Below are 16,810 nucleotides of genomic sequence, written 5' to 3' on the forward strand. Positions count from 1 at the left end.
AAAGTAATTTGACTTTAAATTTGTTACTGTCAACATTTAAACCATGAAGTCATGTTTACATTGAACAGGATGTTTAAAATCAGGATCTCATACATTTTTGTCTTAATTTATATCTTAATTTTGAATGGATACTTATTAAAATGTTACCTGATAGTATCAAATTAGGATTTCAGAAAATTTATTTTCTTGTCTGTACCCCAACCGATTAAGTAATGGAAAGTCGTGATCCTAGTACAAATGTTATATTACTGGAGGATACTGCAGCAGTCTTGGGAGTAATAATAGCAGCCACGTGTATGGGCCTTACTTCTATAACAGGTAAGTATTTCATAAATTACAGGTGATTTATTTGTAGTACTTAAGTAATTGTCTAATATGTGGGTATTTTCTTTTATATCACTGAATAATTTAAACCAATAGAGATTGTTAAATACTAATTCCATACTAACCATTTATTTGTATAAGACAATTAAGATAGCAAAAGTCTTCAGATGTCTCTCTTAGAAATTTTCTTTGTTTGAAATACAGAAAGGCTGTTAATAGAGCATTTCTATAATGTGCTTAACCTTCCTAGATGTGCCTTAATAAATTATGCAAGTACTCTGAGCTTCCTATTGATATTTGGCCTAGTGACCTTGTAGGTTTATTAAGATGATATATGGGAGAGAACTTTAATAAACCCTAAAGTTCAAATAAATATGTATCGTGGCTCTTGTTCATTTGTCTTCCATTGTTAGTGCCAATAACAACTGCTGTTGCTTTCCTGTTTCCTGGACTCTCTAGTTGCATTTATCCTCATTTTGGTAACTAGTTAAGTGTTTGGAAGACCAGTACAGATAAATAAGAAGACAGAAAAATCATTTTTAACTTCTAAAACAACCATTTAGTATAAAAAAACTAAATTTCTGAGGTTACAGTTCTCTCAGAATGGAACTGCTTCCATTTTTACCCATTTGCCCTTGCATACTTGAAATAATTGTAGGTGGTAAGCTTCCATGCTTCTGCAGTGTTTCTTAAAATAGTTGGAAATATGAATGGATCTTTCTTACTTTGAATGTACATTTTAAGACTAGACCAGCATTCTCTAATGTTCACTGTGATCCAGAATATTTGCATTGTTCTTCCAATTGACCTTCCCATTTTAGACATTTCTTAGACAAATTATTACTTAGCAAAATTTTAGGCTTAAGGAAAGTGAGACTCGATGAATAAGTCAACTGTTAATAGATTTTCTTTTACAAATAATAAAAACCAGTCGGATCAAACTTATACAAATTTTAGTTTTTAGAGTTTCACGTTGTTTTAATTAGCTAGGTTAATTCATTTAAATTAAATAACATGCCAAGAAATCAATAAAACATTTTCCAACTAATATTTCTGTGTTTTCTGAAGGATTATTTATATAGGTATATTTTTAAATAAAAATAATGATGTAAATTTGTATTTTTAAAGAGCAGTATTTGATTTTGAACTCTGTAATTACAAGCTTCCTAGTGGATTATGTTTTACAAGTGGGTCATTTCCAGCACTGTAGTACAGATTAGTCATTTTACTTTTTAGTGTTATATTTTGACTAAATGTTAGTAAAGCTAGTGTGTAAATTGACATTTTTTTTAGTAAAATGAATGTTTACCAAGCATATTAATTTAATACTAAATTTAATATTGATATTTGATCTTTGGAATAAAAAACGTTTAATCATAAAAGTCTTGTATGTTAAGTTTATTAGGAAAATTTTAAATATATTTATTGATGTCTGATAATCAGCTCTTCTCATTGGTTCTGGGAGAGAATTAAGTCCTAACAAACTAAGGCAAACTTTAGAATCAGAATCACCTGGAGGGCTTGAGAAGACAATGAATGCCGGTCCCAACTCCAGAGTTTCCAATTCAGAGTCTTAGGTGAGGCCTAAGGACTTGCATTTTTACCAAGTTCTCAAGTGATGCTGATGCTGCTGATTAAGGAACCGTACTTTGAGAACCACTGCTCTAAGGTACCTATAGCATGCAGTGAGTTAACTTTTCTCCTTTGTATCTAGAATGATACTAGCTATGCATCATCCTTGAGTGAATGAGAAGAGTGATCCATATCATTTTTTGTATGGCTTAATTTTCTCACAGAACCTTGATAAGAAAAAGAGACAAAAAATGTTTTGTTTTGTTTTTCAGCTTTTGATCTCCCAATTATTTTGTCAACATGGGACAGGAAAAGTGCTATTAATATATCAAAAAGAAATGGGCTCTATTATATTATTAATATGTATATGATATCTCTAAAATGCTCTGGACCCTCACTCATGTAATGACCAGATGCAAGAAAACAGATCTTAAATAATTAAACAGCCTGATACTCCTATGTAGTGTGAAGCACATTGTAGCATCCCCATTTTGTAGTATAGTAAACCTGTTGGGACAGTCATTAAAGGAATTCAGAATGAATTTTGGGTCCCTTGATTTACTAATTCTGGTTCTTTACTCACTAAAGCTGATTGAAATAATAGAAAATGTTAATTTACTTGAGGGTTGATGGGGGGTGGGAGGGAGGGGAGGGTGGGTGATGGGTATTGAAGAGGGCACCTTTTGGGATGAGCACTGGGTGTTGTATGGAAACCAATTTGACAATAAATTTCATATGTTGAAAAAAATAAAAAGAAAAAAAGAAAATGTTAGTTTACTGACTTCTTATGTACTTTATTTAGGTAATCCCCTGTATGACAGCCTAGGTTCTTTGGGTGTGGGCACATTACTAGGCATAGTCTCTGCGTTCCTCATCTACACTAACACAGAAGCACTCTTAGGGCGATCCATCCAGCCAGAGCAAGTACAGCGGCTGACTGAACTCCTGGAGAACGACCCATCAGTAAGGTCAGCTTATTCCAGTGATGCTGCTAATAAGGTTTACAAAAACGCATTATGAAATTTGTCAGTTTTTGCTTCACATATTTCAGTGTCCTGTTGTTAGGTACATGTGTATTTATAATTTTGCATATGTTGTTTATAAAATCTAAAAAAGAGCTATAAGTAAAAAAAATGCACTGTGGCAGATTTGAAATTTTCTGGAAGAGTGAAATCTGTAGATTAAATTGGTAGAAAAAATAAATGTTAGTAATCCAGAAAGTTCATACAGTTTTTTCAGTTATCTATCACTGTGTGCAAATTACTTCAAAACTTAGTGATTTAAAACAACATTTGTTACCTCACAGTTGGTGTGGGTCAGGTATGGTTTACCTGGGTCCTGAACTTAGGTTTCTTATAAACTGCAGTCAAAATTGTGGTTTATATACACAATGGAATACTACATGGCAATGAGAAAGAATGAAATATGGCCTTTCATAGCAACGTGGATGGAACTGGAGAATGTGATGCTAAGTGAAATAAGTCACACAGAGAAAGACAGATAACCATATGTTTTAACTCTTATGTGAATCCTGAGAAACTTAACAGAAGACCATGGGGGAGGGGAAGGAAAAAAAAATTAGGGAGGGAGCCAAACCACAGGAAACTCTTAAAAACTGAGAACAATCTGAGGGTTGATGAGGGGTGGGAGGGAGGGGAGGGTGGGTGATGAGTATTGAGGAGGGCACCTGTTGGGATGAGGACTGGGTGTTGTATGGAAACCAATTTGACAGTAAATTTCATATTTAAAAACAAAACAAAACAAAACAATGCAGTCAAAAGGCGTTGGCTGGGACTGGAGTCATCTCCTGGGGAAGGATCTTCTTCTAAGCCCGCTCATGTAATTGTTGAGAGAATTTAGTTCCTTACTACATGGGTGTCTCCCACCTGGCCTCTTGCTTCATCATAGTATGCAAGATGAGAAGGCAATAGATACTGAGTGTGGACAAGATGAAGTCACAGATCGTCATCTAATCTTGGAAATGATAGCTCCTCACTTTGCCATGTTCCCTTGTTTAGGACAAGTCTAGCCCACATTGAAGGAGAGAGGATTGCACAAGGACTTGAGTACAGGAGGTGGGGCTTATCGGGAGCCATAGTAGACACACTGCTGATCACAAACACTTTTCTATCCAGTTAGTTCTGTATAAGTACATAAGGAAAAGGTATAGCTGCATATTTTCATTAGCTGCAATTTAGTATTAGTCAAATAATGAAATTTTTAAATGTGTTGTTAAGACTGAGGTAGGTATACTTTTTTAAAAAGAGTAAATTATATAGTTTCTTGCCTTTCTGGACAAGTTTTGTTTCATTTTGGGCATATATAATTTTATAAATATTAAATGTTATTTTCATCCTAGTTGATAAATATACTTCTTTATTTCTATGGCTAAAGAATTTTAGACTCAATATTTAGTAACTTGCTCAGGATCACTCAGAAATTAGAGTCAAATGTTTTAAGAGTATTTGGAGTCTCATTTAAATTTGTTTTCCCAGTAGCTCTGTCTATCCCCAGGATTAACTGTTTTCTATTGTTTTATATATCCTGTAAAGAAAAGATGTTAATAGTGGTTACCATAGAAAGAAAAGACTTTCTCATTAGTTTCCTAAGGAAGATTGATTAGGGTTAGGGCAGGCAGAAGGGATGAAAAGCAGTTATGACACTTGAACATCTGCTTCTCTTTCTGAAGATCTGGAGGGGAAATCCTGCCTCTGCTGTTGACTAGCTGAATTACCTTAGGCAAGTCACTTAGGTCCCTCTGGGAGTGTTGTATAATCTGTAAAGTAAATTTCATTCATTAAATGCCTTACATGTAGTTGCTACAGTATTAAAATTTTATGTATGTGTTGGTTCATTACTCCCCATATCAATCCCATGAGGTAGTTATTATTAACCTCATTCTGATAGTATTTTTACAGTGGTATCAAGACTTGTAAAGAAGCTTTTGGGAAAAAGAAAAAAGGATTATGAGATGAAATAACATGGTAGAAAAGCAATTTAGAGTTGATTGTTTTTAATCCACCAACTATATAATTCACAACATTTATAAAACTATAATATTTATAAAGTTTGCATCTTTGTATGCATTATGAAAAAATAGCTAAATGCGCATTTTTTTGGATATTGATATATGGCACTTGATGGTGAACACTCTGAAAGCCATCTTGGTCCATTTTTATCACTGATGGGAAAAAACAAGAAATCTGCACTTTGTGCTATTAAAATATATATGTGCGTGTATATAAATTTGTATCCGTTGTTATTGATTACAGGGCAATTCATGATGTTAAAGCCACAGATCTGGGATTAGGGAAAGTAAGATTTAAGGCAGAAGTAGATTTTGATGGACGAGTTGTTACAAGATCATATTTAGAAAAACAAGATTTTGACCAAATGATGCAGGTAAGTTTATGTATTTATTGTTTTCTTATATAGCCAAGGGTTACAAAAATTAAATTTTTAAGTAAATAAAATAAAACTGTTACAGGTCTTAAAATCACTTCAGCCTTCAACTTCTTAGGGTTCCAAAATCAGACAAAACCCTTTTATTTACTGTACATTGGGTCAGAGACAGCAGAAGAGCAAACCTACTATTCCAGTGCTTGTTACATGCCAGGCATTTTATGTATGTTGTCTGATTTACTCTCAACAGCGCTGTGATGTAAAGAAATAATATTTTCAATTTTATACATAGGCACATTGAGACACAGAAAGATTAATTAACTTGCCTAAAATTGCAGAGCCACAGTATGGAGACAGATATGAATTTAGATCTCTGACTCCAAAACCCATGCTTTTTAAAATTAGAATTAAATTTAAAAGAGAATTTACAGAGGATAATATAATGAACAGTGCACAGGTTACCACTTGCCTTTGTCAAATCCTAACATTTTATTGTACTGTATTTACTTAGAATTAAAAACAAGGAATTGTTATAAAAACGGGTGAAGCTTTGGTTTTCTCCTTTTAGATCCCATTCTCCTTCCTCCATCCCTAGAACTAAAAATTGTTTTGAATTTAGTACTGTCATTTCCATTCAGTTTTTATACTTTTCAGCATATTTTTCTTAACATAGTAGTATATAGCAGCATGTTGGATATTTAAAAATTGATATAAATGGTATACTGTCTGATTTCCTCTACAGTTTGTTTAACAGCATGGTTGTGAGATTCTCCCATATTAATATATACATATACCTCTAGTTAATTTATTTTAATTGCTATCTAGTATTCTCTAATGAATCTGTTGTAATTTATTTATCCAGTCTCCACTTGGGCATTTCTGTCCACAGTGTCATTCTCATACATTTCCTTGTTCACCTATGCGAGAATTTCTTTAGAGTAGTGCACAGCTAGATTTAAAATAGATGGGCTATTGAGTAAACTTACCCTCAGCTTCCCTAGGTCTTGGCAAATTGTGTAAAGTGTGTCAGTTTAACTTCCATCATTAGTATATCAGAGTTTCTATTATTTTACATTCTTACTAGGTGGTATTATATTGACAGTTTTTAAATTGTTGTCATTATGATAAATATGAGAATTACAATTTATATTTAATTATAATTTATATTCCCCCTGGTAGTAGTAACGAGGTTAGTAAGCACTGAAATTTATTAACCATTGGGATTTCCTCTACTTGCTTGTTTATTTAGTTAATTTCTGTTCTTCTGACAGATTTATAAACATTTTATTTGTAATATGCTCGACACGAATCCTTCCTCAGTTGTGTATACTAGTTTGTGATTTACTGTTTCACTTTGTTGTACAGAAGGCTTAATGCATTTTTAAACTTTATGTTAAATTTGTAATCTTTTTCTCTAGGCTTTTTATTATCTTGTTCAAGAAATCCTTCCTTTTCCCAGTATCATAAAAATATTCTCCTTTTTCTCTAAAAATATTGTGGTTTGTTTTCTACTCATAGGTTTTTAATTCACTTAGAATTGTTTGTTTTTTTTAATGATTTGTGGTAGGGATTTAATACTTTTTTCCTATAGAAAAATAATTGCCCCGACACTATTTATTGAATAGTCTGTTCTGTTCCCACTGATTTTGGTAAGCTACCTCTGTGAAGTATTATACTCAATTTTTTGTTGAATTAAATTGTTTCAGAACTAGGTCATCCATCGCCTATTGTGTGAAAGTTTTTCATTTTCATCAAACTTAATGGTGTTACGATTTTTTAAAGAAATCATCAGTGTACTACTATGATTTTTTTTAAAGTTATTTTGTTTTTCTGCTTTCATTTTCTTTATAGGAAATTCAAGAAGTGAAAACTCCTGAAGAACTAGAAACCTTTATGCTTAAACATGGAGAAAATATTATTGATACTTTAGGAGCTGAAGTAGACAGACTTGAGAAGGAACTGAAAGTAAGATGTCTTCGTAATAGTAATAATGCCACCTGTTTTTGAGTACATATGCTGTGTCAGACACTGCTGATTGCATCCCGTGTATGCATTTACCTTCTTAGTAACCCCATGGTGTATGACTGGTAGTTGTGAACCAGAAAAATTACTGGGTTAGAGAAGTTGGGTAATTTACTCAAGGAAGGTAAGGAATTGGGATTTGAACCTTTGTCGTTCAATTCCAAAATCTGTACCTTCAACCACTATTCTATACTGCTTGCTTAGTTTTCCGAAATAGTCAAAGATTTTTTGTTTTGAAATAAAAAGTATTTTGTAAGTTTCTAGAGAAAGATAAAAGGGAAACTTCAGATTTTGTTCAAAAGTTTGAAAAAATAGAATGTGTCCTTGAGCATACACATCAATCTTCCGTTTACTCCATCTGTCATTTTATATTTCCTTTTTGCTTCTGTTCAGTTGGAGATCATTACAATCTATTGGTTTTTTACTGAAGTATTACCTGATAAGAGTATCTTTTTATTTTTTTTTTTAAATGTTTATTTTTGAGAGACAGCACGAGCAAGGGAGGGAGGGCAGAGAGAGGGAGACAGAATCTGAAGCAGGCTCCAGGCTCTGAGTTGTCAGCACAGAACCCGGTGTGGGGCTTGAACCCACGAACTGTGAGATCATGACCTGAGCCGAAGTCAGACACTTAACCGACTGAGGCACCGAGGCACCCCCTGATTAGACTATCTTTAAACATGTCTCAGTGTTTTCAGATTGTCTTTCATTGGCTCTTGAGTTCAAGTTTTTGCAATAAATAAAACTTATAAAAGATCTTTGACATACATAGCTTGTTGAAGGGAACACATCTTTCTTGATGTTGACCGTTCTTTTGTTAAAAACTGAAGGGAAATAGGGGTGCCTGGGCGGCTCAGTCAGTTAAGCATCCGACTCTTGATTTTGGCTCAAGTCATGATCTAGGGTCATGAGATAGAGCCCCATGTGTGGCATTTCACTGGGCATGGGGCCTGCTTAAGTATGTACATGCTCTCGCTCTCTCTCTCTCTCTCTCTCTCTCTGTCTTAAAAAGAAAAATATTGAAGGGAAGAATTTCTATCACTACTTACTATCTTTTCTTTTAGACTCTAGATATCTGATCACATTAATAGGACATCAAATAATACAATTTTGTTTATGTTAATATTATAGTTTACAACATGATTTTCAAGTTTTAGAGAAGCAATTCTCAATTATTTTGGTCTTCAGATTCTTTACATTTTTAAAAATTATTGAGGACCCAAACAGCTTTTATTTATTCAAATTATAATACTTTATTGATATTTACCAAATCATAAATTAAAACTGAGAATTTTAAAAATATTTATTCATTTCATGTTAATATAAATAATATTTTAATGAAAAATAACTATAGTTTCTAAAATGAAAAAAATAGAAGAGTGATATTGTTTCACATTTTTGCAAAAATCTAAGACCGCTGGATTCCCATATCTGCTTCTGCATTTATTCTGTTGACATACATTGTTTCGGTTGAAGGATATAAAGAAAAGGGAGTAGTCTTTGTAAGTATTCTTAAAGCCTTTTCAGATAATTGTGGTATTCTTATGTGATGTTAAACCCATACCTGACACCTGGTAGCCTCTTAAAGCTTAGTTGCAGTGTGGAATCTGAAACCATATCAAAGAACTTTCCACATAACTGTTTGTGAAGTTAAGGGACGCAGTTCACAAGATCACCCTCCTTTCTGGCACCAGTTACAAAGTTCAAGGGATTCCTCCTATCATCCTAGGTTTGATAATTCACAAAAAGGACTCACAGAACTCACTGGTTGCTTTTATACTCCTGGTTATGGTTTATTACAGTGAAAGGAAGGCTTAAAACTAGCCAAGGGAAGAAGGGCACAGGAGAGAGTTCTAAACACAGTTTCAGTTGTCCTCTCCGCTGTGGAGTCATGGACACTGTTACTTTCCTGACAATGATGTGTGGCAGTTTGCAGAGTATTAATCAGGGAACCTTAACTGAGCGTTGGTGTCCAGAGATCTTACTGGGGCTCCACAGTTGACTGCTAAGTGGTCAGCCTTTCATCTCTAGCCACTCCAAGGAATAGCTGACACTTTTAGTCTCTAGTCCCATTTGGATATATAGCGGATATTGTGTGGCCAAAGATAAACAGAGACAAAATTTTCAGCCAGGACATTCCAAGGGCCTAACAATCACCTCCCAGTAGCCAAGGGCAAAGGCCAGACCTCTCTTGGAGTATGGTTAATTATCTACTATACACTATTAAAATTTGTTGGTCTGTCTTTGTACTCTGGATGGATCTCTTAACCCATGCATGATTCCAGAATGTTATGATTTGGCCATTTGGGAAATACTAACTCACTGAATTTATGTACATCTTTCAAATGGTGACACATTTCTAAGTATTCGGAAGCTGTCAGGGTCATGGTGGTAGATACAAGTTTTTCAGCATTCTAATATTCATTTGAAAGCTTGAATTTTACCATTAGCAACAAATACTGTTGTTTTCCTTGAAGTAACAGATTCATTTTGTTCATTTTTTTTTTCATTTTGTTCATTTTTTAAGAAGATCCCTGCCAAATACCCAATTTGAATAACCGTAGTTTGTTCATTTTTCTTTCAAGTAAAAATGGGGTTTACTTAGATAAGCTCACTTTTTTTTGTTGTTGTTAAGAAGGCTCCACCCTCAAGGTAGGGCTTGAACTCACGACCCACGACCCTGAGCTCAAGACTTGCATGCTCTACCAACAGAGCCAGCCAGGCGCTCCTACATGGTGTTATGTAAACAAGCATCTGATTTAGCTCATAACTCCAGCTCGTCCCAGAGTGCTTCTCTTTGTGACCTCAGACCTCAGTGTGAAGCAGGAAGGTCTAAGAATACTCCCCATTTCGTCACAGAATATTTTAAAAAGTGTACTCAGGCGTTGAGGCTTAATAAACCAATGTTTTTACTACTTCATGAAGGACTTTTTAAAGTGAAACTGGCTTTTTTTTTTTTTTAATGTGTCTGCCAGTAAAGGAACACAATGACTCCATATAATATGAGTTGGGTGGCAGTTGCCTTGAATTGTGCAAAGATGCCATCAATTTTATCTACCATTGCTTTTATGTCGTCAGAGGAAATACCAGCATAGTAAAGGCAAATAACATCAGCGTTATGAAAATAGCTTTGACCTTGGAGTCTCCCTTGAAAAGGTGTCAGAACCTTTGGACCACACTTTGAAAGTCACTTTTCCAAATATAACGCAAGATGATTCTTTTTGTGCAGGGTGACACAAGAATGAATAAACTTTGCTTTTCCATTCTATCTTTTTTAAAAAATTTCCCTGGAAAGGATAAAATAATGAGCTTTTAGACTAAATCTTTATTTTAGCTTTACTCTGTAATAGAAACAATAAGTCAGAAGCCAGATATGAGAATAATTAACAAATTGGTCATTCTTAACTATATTTACTCTTATCACAATCAGATAAATTTATTGGTTTTGTTTAGCTTTGTGCTTTAATTAGAAGCTATTAAATCTTTAACGCACTGAACTAACTCATGTGTTTCTGAATTATATAAGACTTTCAAACCAGGAAGCAAAGTTTAACCCATACTTTCAGGTTAGAATCCTCTCTAAGGTAATAAGGCATAATTAATGTTAAAGAAAAGTTCTTCATAATTTAGGAACTAAACCAGGAGAGGGCATAAATGTAATTCTTTTATCTTGTTTTGAAAATAAGCTGGTCATCTTTTGAAAACTAAAACTTTGGCATATTCCCTTTTTTAGTATCTAAGCATGGTTGTCTTCTCAATTTAAATTTGAATAATTATTGAATCACTTTGGAAAGTCACACTCAATAATAAAATTCGGTCTAGCCATCTCTATTGAGTGATGCCATTTATCTGATAATTATTAGAATAGATACTATTTTTGGCTAAAATCTATAACCTGCATAGTTCCTTTTTTTTTTTCTTCAAATTTTAATGAGAGAGAGTGCACAGCAGGGGAGAGGGGCAGAGGGAAAGAGAGAGAAAAAAATTCTAAGCAGGCTCTACATTCAGTGTGGAGAATGACACGGGGTTCAATCCTATGACACTGGGATCATGACCTGAGTCGAAATCAAGAGTCAGATTCTCAGCTGATTAAGCCACCCAGGCGCCCTTACAACTTTGCATAGTTCTATGTAAAAACATTAAAAATAATAGAAGCTAATGTATATTATAGAAGCTAATCGCGTAGTATAAATGTGAAATATATATGAAGTTCTTTGAACTGTTAACTAAAATTTTTTTGCTTTACCTCTATATTTCAGTCTTCTTCTATGAAGTTTTTTATGTTTGGGAAGCAGTAATTCTATGGGAAATTAATTCAGTGGGATGATGCCATAGTATTTGCAAATTCCTAATAAGTAGTATTCCGGTTAAATGCTGTGCCCTTTACTCTGTCTTTTGCTTCTTGAATTGCATCCTCCTGTAGCAATTTTTTGAGTCTGCAACGTTATAAAATTACACTAGTTGCTTCTTATCTCTCTAAAGTATGAGTGTTGAAATAAATTTGTGCCATGTAAAATGTTCTAATTCAAGTTGAATAGTGCCTGGAACATAATAAATCAATAAGTATCTGTAGAACAAATGAATGAAAATTACAAATTGAGCACCAATTATTGATTTTCAGCTCTGTTTATTCAGTTTCTGCTATATACACATGATATCTTATTAGGCACTAAACATTAAAATCTAAGGATATTAATCCTATTTTTTTTATTCATATTGTGCCTGTCTTCGTATTTGGCACATTTCATGTTAGGAATTTGATAATTTTCTCTCAAAAAACTTGATTTTAAAACAGAGTACATCAAATTTTTACTTTCTTTTTCTTTTTTCTTAAAGTTTATTTGTTTTTGAAAGACAGGGCACAAGCTGGGGAGGCATAGAGAGAAAGGGAGACACAGTCTCTAGGCTCTGAGCTGACAGCTGATGTAGGGCTCGAACTCACAAACCATGAGATCATGAGCTGAAGTCGGTCACTTAACTGACTGAGCCACCCAGGTGCCTCAGTTTCTTTTTCTTGAGATTAGATTTTTTTTTGGTACACATTTTACATATAGTGGTTTTTTTAGGCAGAATAATTTCAAATTTTCCATTAATACCTAAACTTTTTAAAGTCATATTGGGATGGGTTAGGGTGGATTGGAAAGAGAAAATAAAATTCAGTTTCATTTCTGTTAGAGGAAATATTTTTTTATTCTGTATTGAATTTAAGGAATTCTAGAAAAGAGCAAATAGTTTAAGGTAAAGAGAAAATTGAGAACAAAAGTGTACCCCCATGTTTGGGGGGCCCCTGGCCACTCTCATATTAGTATCCAAGAGGAGAGTACCCCCAGGTATACCGGAACAAAACTAGTCATAAGAAGAATGCCAGTGCACACTCAATAAAATGCTCTAGTTGGAGCTAAACTCTAGTGTTATATCAGATTCTTGCCTTTATAATTGAATTCCTTTGAGTAATATGCAAATGTTCCTAATCCTGACTGATTATCAGAATCACTTAGAAGAGCTTTTCCCCATGTTGGTTGATTGGTTTAATATTTACTAATAATCTCTACATCCAGCATCGGCCCGAACTCATGACCCCAAGATCAAGAGTCGCATGCTCTTCCAACTGAGCCAGTCAGGCGCCCCTATTTTTATGATTTTTATCAAATAATATCAAAAAAATAATATACAGAGTTTATAAAGTCAAACAGAACTGAAAAGCTTATAAACAGAAGTGTCACCTTCCTCACCATCCTCAGTCATGCTTAGAAGCAACCATTTTTAGTATTTCTTTTAGATTTACTGCCATATTTCTATAGGAAGATCTTAAACTGCTTCCACGTTATTTATCTCCTCTTTGATAGATGTAAGTTAGTTATATAGTTTTATATGTTCTCTCTGTCCTCCATTCTCATAATGTCATTATATTACATTTTATTACACTTTTAATCCCTCCCCCCACTCCCAGATTTAGGTGTCCTTCCTTTTTGTACCCATAAAGATACAACCCCAAGACCTTTACCTTGCTCTTTAAGTAGCAGACTGCTCTAAGTGCTGCTTACTTAACCTGTATTTCCTCACTGGACAGACGTTCGTTGAAGACAAGTACTGTTTTGTTTCCTGTTCATTGTTGTATACTTCAGTGCCTGGCATAGAATAGGAATGTAATAAAGATACTTTCTGTTGCTGAAGTTCCTTAAGCCGGCATTTAAAATTTTTCACAACCTGGTTTCTGCCTGCCTTTCCAGCCTCATTACTGATCCTGCCCTTTTTGCAACCCCTGTGGCTAACTATACCATATGACCAGTACACCCTTCTCCGGCTGACTTTGCTTGTATTGTTTCCTCTGTCTAGATGATGATCCTTGTCATCATCTATCTGGAAAACTCACTACTTTCAGGCCTTGTTTAGATACTCTCAGTGAAGTCTTAATACTCTCAGTGAAGTCTTAATCTCGTGAGTTAAAGTAATAGATCTGGCGGTTTTGTTCCCTGAGTTAGCGTTTCAGTGCATTCATTGTAATAGTTAGGAGCTTGAGGTCCAGAATGTATCCTGGCTTCATCACTTAGTAGCTCATAACGTAGGTAGGTTAGTTAATTTCTTCAAACTTCAATTTTCCCATATATAAAATGGAAATAATTGAGTTATGAGGATTTTAAAACACACATGCACGTGAAGCCCCTTACTTAGCATGGTACTTGACATAAGGGTGACTGCTTATTAAATGTTAACTGCTATTTTTATTAGCCGCAATGCTTTCACTTGTAGATGGTTACTGATACACTGGTCTTGCTGGCTAAACTGAGTCCCCTCAAGGTCAAGAACAGACTTACTAATAATCATAGTTCCAGCTCCACTATTTAGCACAGTGTCTGCCACAAGACTATATGGGGTGTTGCTAAAATATATAAAATAAGTGAATGTCAGTTTATTTCTTCGGATTGTTACTGTTTTACAGTGATTTTCTTTTCACCACAAACGAGTGTATTTACAGTGCTTTGCAATGCTTGGCACATACTAGGTTCTTCATGCATTAATGTATTAACGAACATTTGGACAAACTCAGGGAGATGGGGCTACTTACCATATTGTTTATAGTGTGTAGTATTCATCTATTGATTTTTATCTTGCTAATATGCTACACTGAAGTCGTTTGACCAAATGTTGTCAGTGGCTTTAGTGATCTAACGGAATAAAAGGAAACAAAATTCAGTTTTGCTATGAATAATGTGGTGGTGATTTTTCCTTCCAGAAACGAAATCCTGAAGTTCGACATGTAGATTTGGAGATATTATAGATTTTATTGAATGAATCTCTTTGGAGGAAAGCCTTGGAAACAAGTCCGCGAGCCTGCTCTCCTGTACTGAAGGCGTCAGGGCCATTCAGAAGCTGTTTTTTTGAAGATGGAGGAAGTATTTAATGTGAAGGGCAGTTCAGCATCTACAGAATGACTACTTCATCCTTGTAAGGGACCTATTACAAGTTGAATCAATTTGGAAATCATGTTTTTATGTTTCAATAGAGAACATTTTAGTTACTTAAATTGTTCATAATTTTTCATTTTACTCTGTCAGGGTATATTGTATCTTGCGATCATGTTTCCTTTCTTCACATTTGTAAAAATAAGCATCATCCATAGGATTATGAGTTTTAATTTTGTTACCTTTGAAGATGTCACTCCATCAGAACCTGCCAATCTTGAACGTTCTGGTTAAATTTAGTTTTTAAATAGTCACTCTGTTTTTTCCTTACAGAATGTGGAAATTATTTCTACATGATTCTGCCCTGAGCATTAAGAGGAACACTCTCCTATCCTAGTTATCCATAAATGTTCATTCCAGAAACGGCTTAGTTACTGAATCGAAGGAGGACATTTCAGTCCACCTTTTAGGTTGTAGTAGTTGCCATTTTGTAAATTTCTTATCTCTCCTTTACTTTTTTCTTTATTTAGTTTAATTTTTCCAGTGTAGGAGATACAGAATAACCCGGGATGTTTCCATAGGCCAGTTTGATGGCTGGGGGTTTTTTTTGTTTTTTAACTGGCTTCAGTGCCATAATGTGTATTTACTAGGCGGTAATGCATTTATAAGCATTTTAAAATTCTGTAAAATGGACTAGAAATATTTATAATTTTACAGACGGGACAGCATTTTATTTTTAATTTATTTTAAAAGGCACTACTCATGTAAATCTGAACTGTGAGATATTTCTTGCTTTAAGAGAAAGAGAAGTAAATCTCTTATGCGGAAACTTGTGGCCATGATTTTGTATAATATCATAGTCAATAGTGTGTCTGTAACATGAGTTTCTTACAGTTATAAATGGGCATTTATCATAATATATGGTTAAAACATTATGTAAGTAAGTAGCTTTCTAGTGATAAGGTACCAAGGTGAAAAAACATACAATTCAGTAATGAAAAATTTAGTGCAAAACTACAGCTGTGTCTCCATTCATCAAAATAACTCATGCACTTTAAGTTGTTCAGGGTGGTAGTGAGCATTGTCCATGCAAGAGTTGTAGCTGGGTGATTCTTTGCTGGATAAGTGGGTGGTTGATGTAAGAACCTAACTACTTGTATGAGGTCAGTGGCTAAAAACTTAACTTAGATGGAAGTTTATGAATCACAGCAGATTGTAATGCTGGAAACAAAAAATAAACATTTGATTAAAGGGTTTGTAATGGTAGTTTTTTGATCCAAAAGTGTCATGTATTAGAAAATCATGAAAATTTATGTTGGTGTACATTTTTTTTACCTTTGCAGAGCATTTTGCGTATTGTACATTTTAAGTGAAATAACATTCCAGTTTTATTTTTGAAGATATAAAATTGTTACACACACACAATTTGATTCTGGTTCTTATGGTCGCAAATTCTTCCTTTTTTTTTTTTAACTGTGTTTTACTCCTTATACTTCACTCTATACTGTTTATATCTTCTCTCCCCTTCCCACTTGCCATTTGTTAGTCCCATGTCACTGCCATATGGGAAGGTACGTGATTATATCCAATTTCCTCCTAGGAAAATTACTCTGAAAAATTCCACATAGCAAAAATAGGAATAATGAATTCATTTAGGAAAGAATGTCAAAGTTGGGATACAGAAGTTATTCCAAATGGTAGGTTTTTTAAGGATTCCCTAAAAGAAGCCAATGCCGGATATTTCCTTGAGTTTTCTAATCTGATTTTGACTGAGATCATACCTATTCTTAAATAATAATTGAAGGCTTCTGTTTCTGTCATTTCTTTCCAGCTCTGTTCTGCACTGATCTTGTAAAGTTTGTTTAACAAAATTTGACATAAAGAAGTACAGCATTATCTATGAATTTGAGTATTTCTATGGAATCAGGAAATGTATGCTATCACTGCTTTTTTTTTTTTTTTCCTTTTAAACTAGAGTCAGATTTGAATTTTAAAACCAGGGAATTTGGACCTTTTTCTTTTCTTTTCTTTTTTTTTTTGAAAGAGAGTGCATGAGAGAGAGTGGGGAAGGGCAGAGAGATAGGGAGACT

At 34.1% G+C, this 16,810-nt stretch overlaps 1 protein-coding gene across 1 annotated transcript in view; it reads left to right on the forward strand.

Annotated features, from left to right (window-relative positions):
* The window catches only part of SLC30A9 (solute carrier family 30 member 9), an 84,500-nt gene extending 68,524 nt beyond the window's left edge, over positions 1–15,976 (forward strand). Inside the window, exons 14-18 of the mRNA XM_060655147.3 lie at positions 211–318; positions 2,699–2,864; positions 5,169–5,298; positions 7,150–7,263; positions 14,552–15,976. Coding sequence (XP_060511130.1) covers positions 211–318; positions 2,699–2,864; positions 5,169–5,298; positions 7,150–7,263; positions 14,552–14,596 — 563 coding nt within the window. The 3' untranslated portion in view covers positions 14,597–15,976. The remainder of the gene's footprint in view (positions 1–210; positions 319–2,698; positions 2,865–5,168; positions 5,299–7,149; positions 7,264–14,551) is intronic.
* Positions 15,977–16,810: the final 834 nt, after the last annotated feature.

The sequence above is a fragment of the Panthera onca genome, chromosome B1 (genome assembly GCF_046562875.1).
Source record: "Panthera onca isolate mPanOnc1 chromosome B1, mPanOnc1 haplotype 2, whole genome shotgun sequence".
In the NCBI taxonomy this organism is placed as follows: domain Eukaryota; kingdom Metazoa; phylum Chordata; class Mammalia; order Carnivora; family Felidae; genus Panthera; species Panthera onca.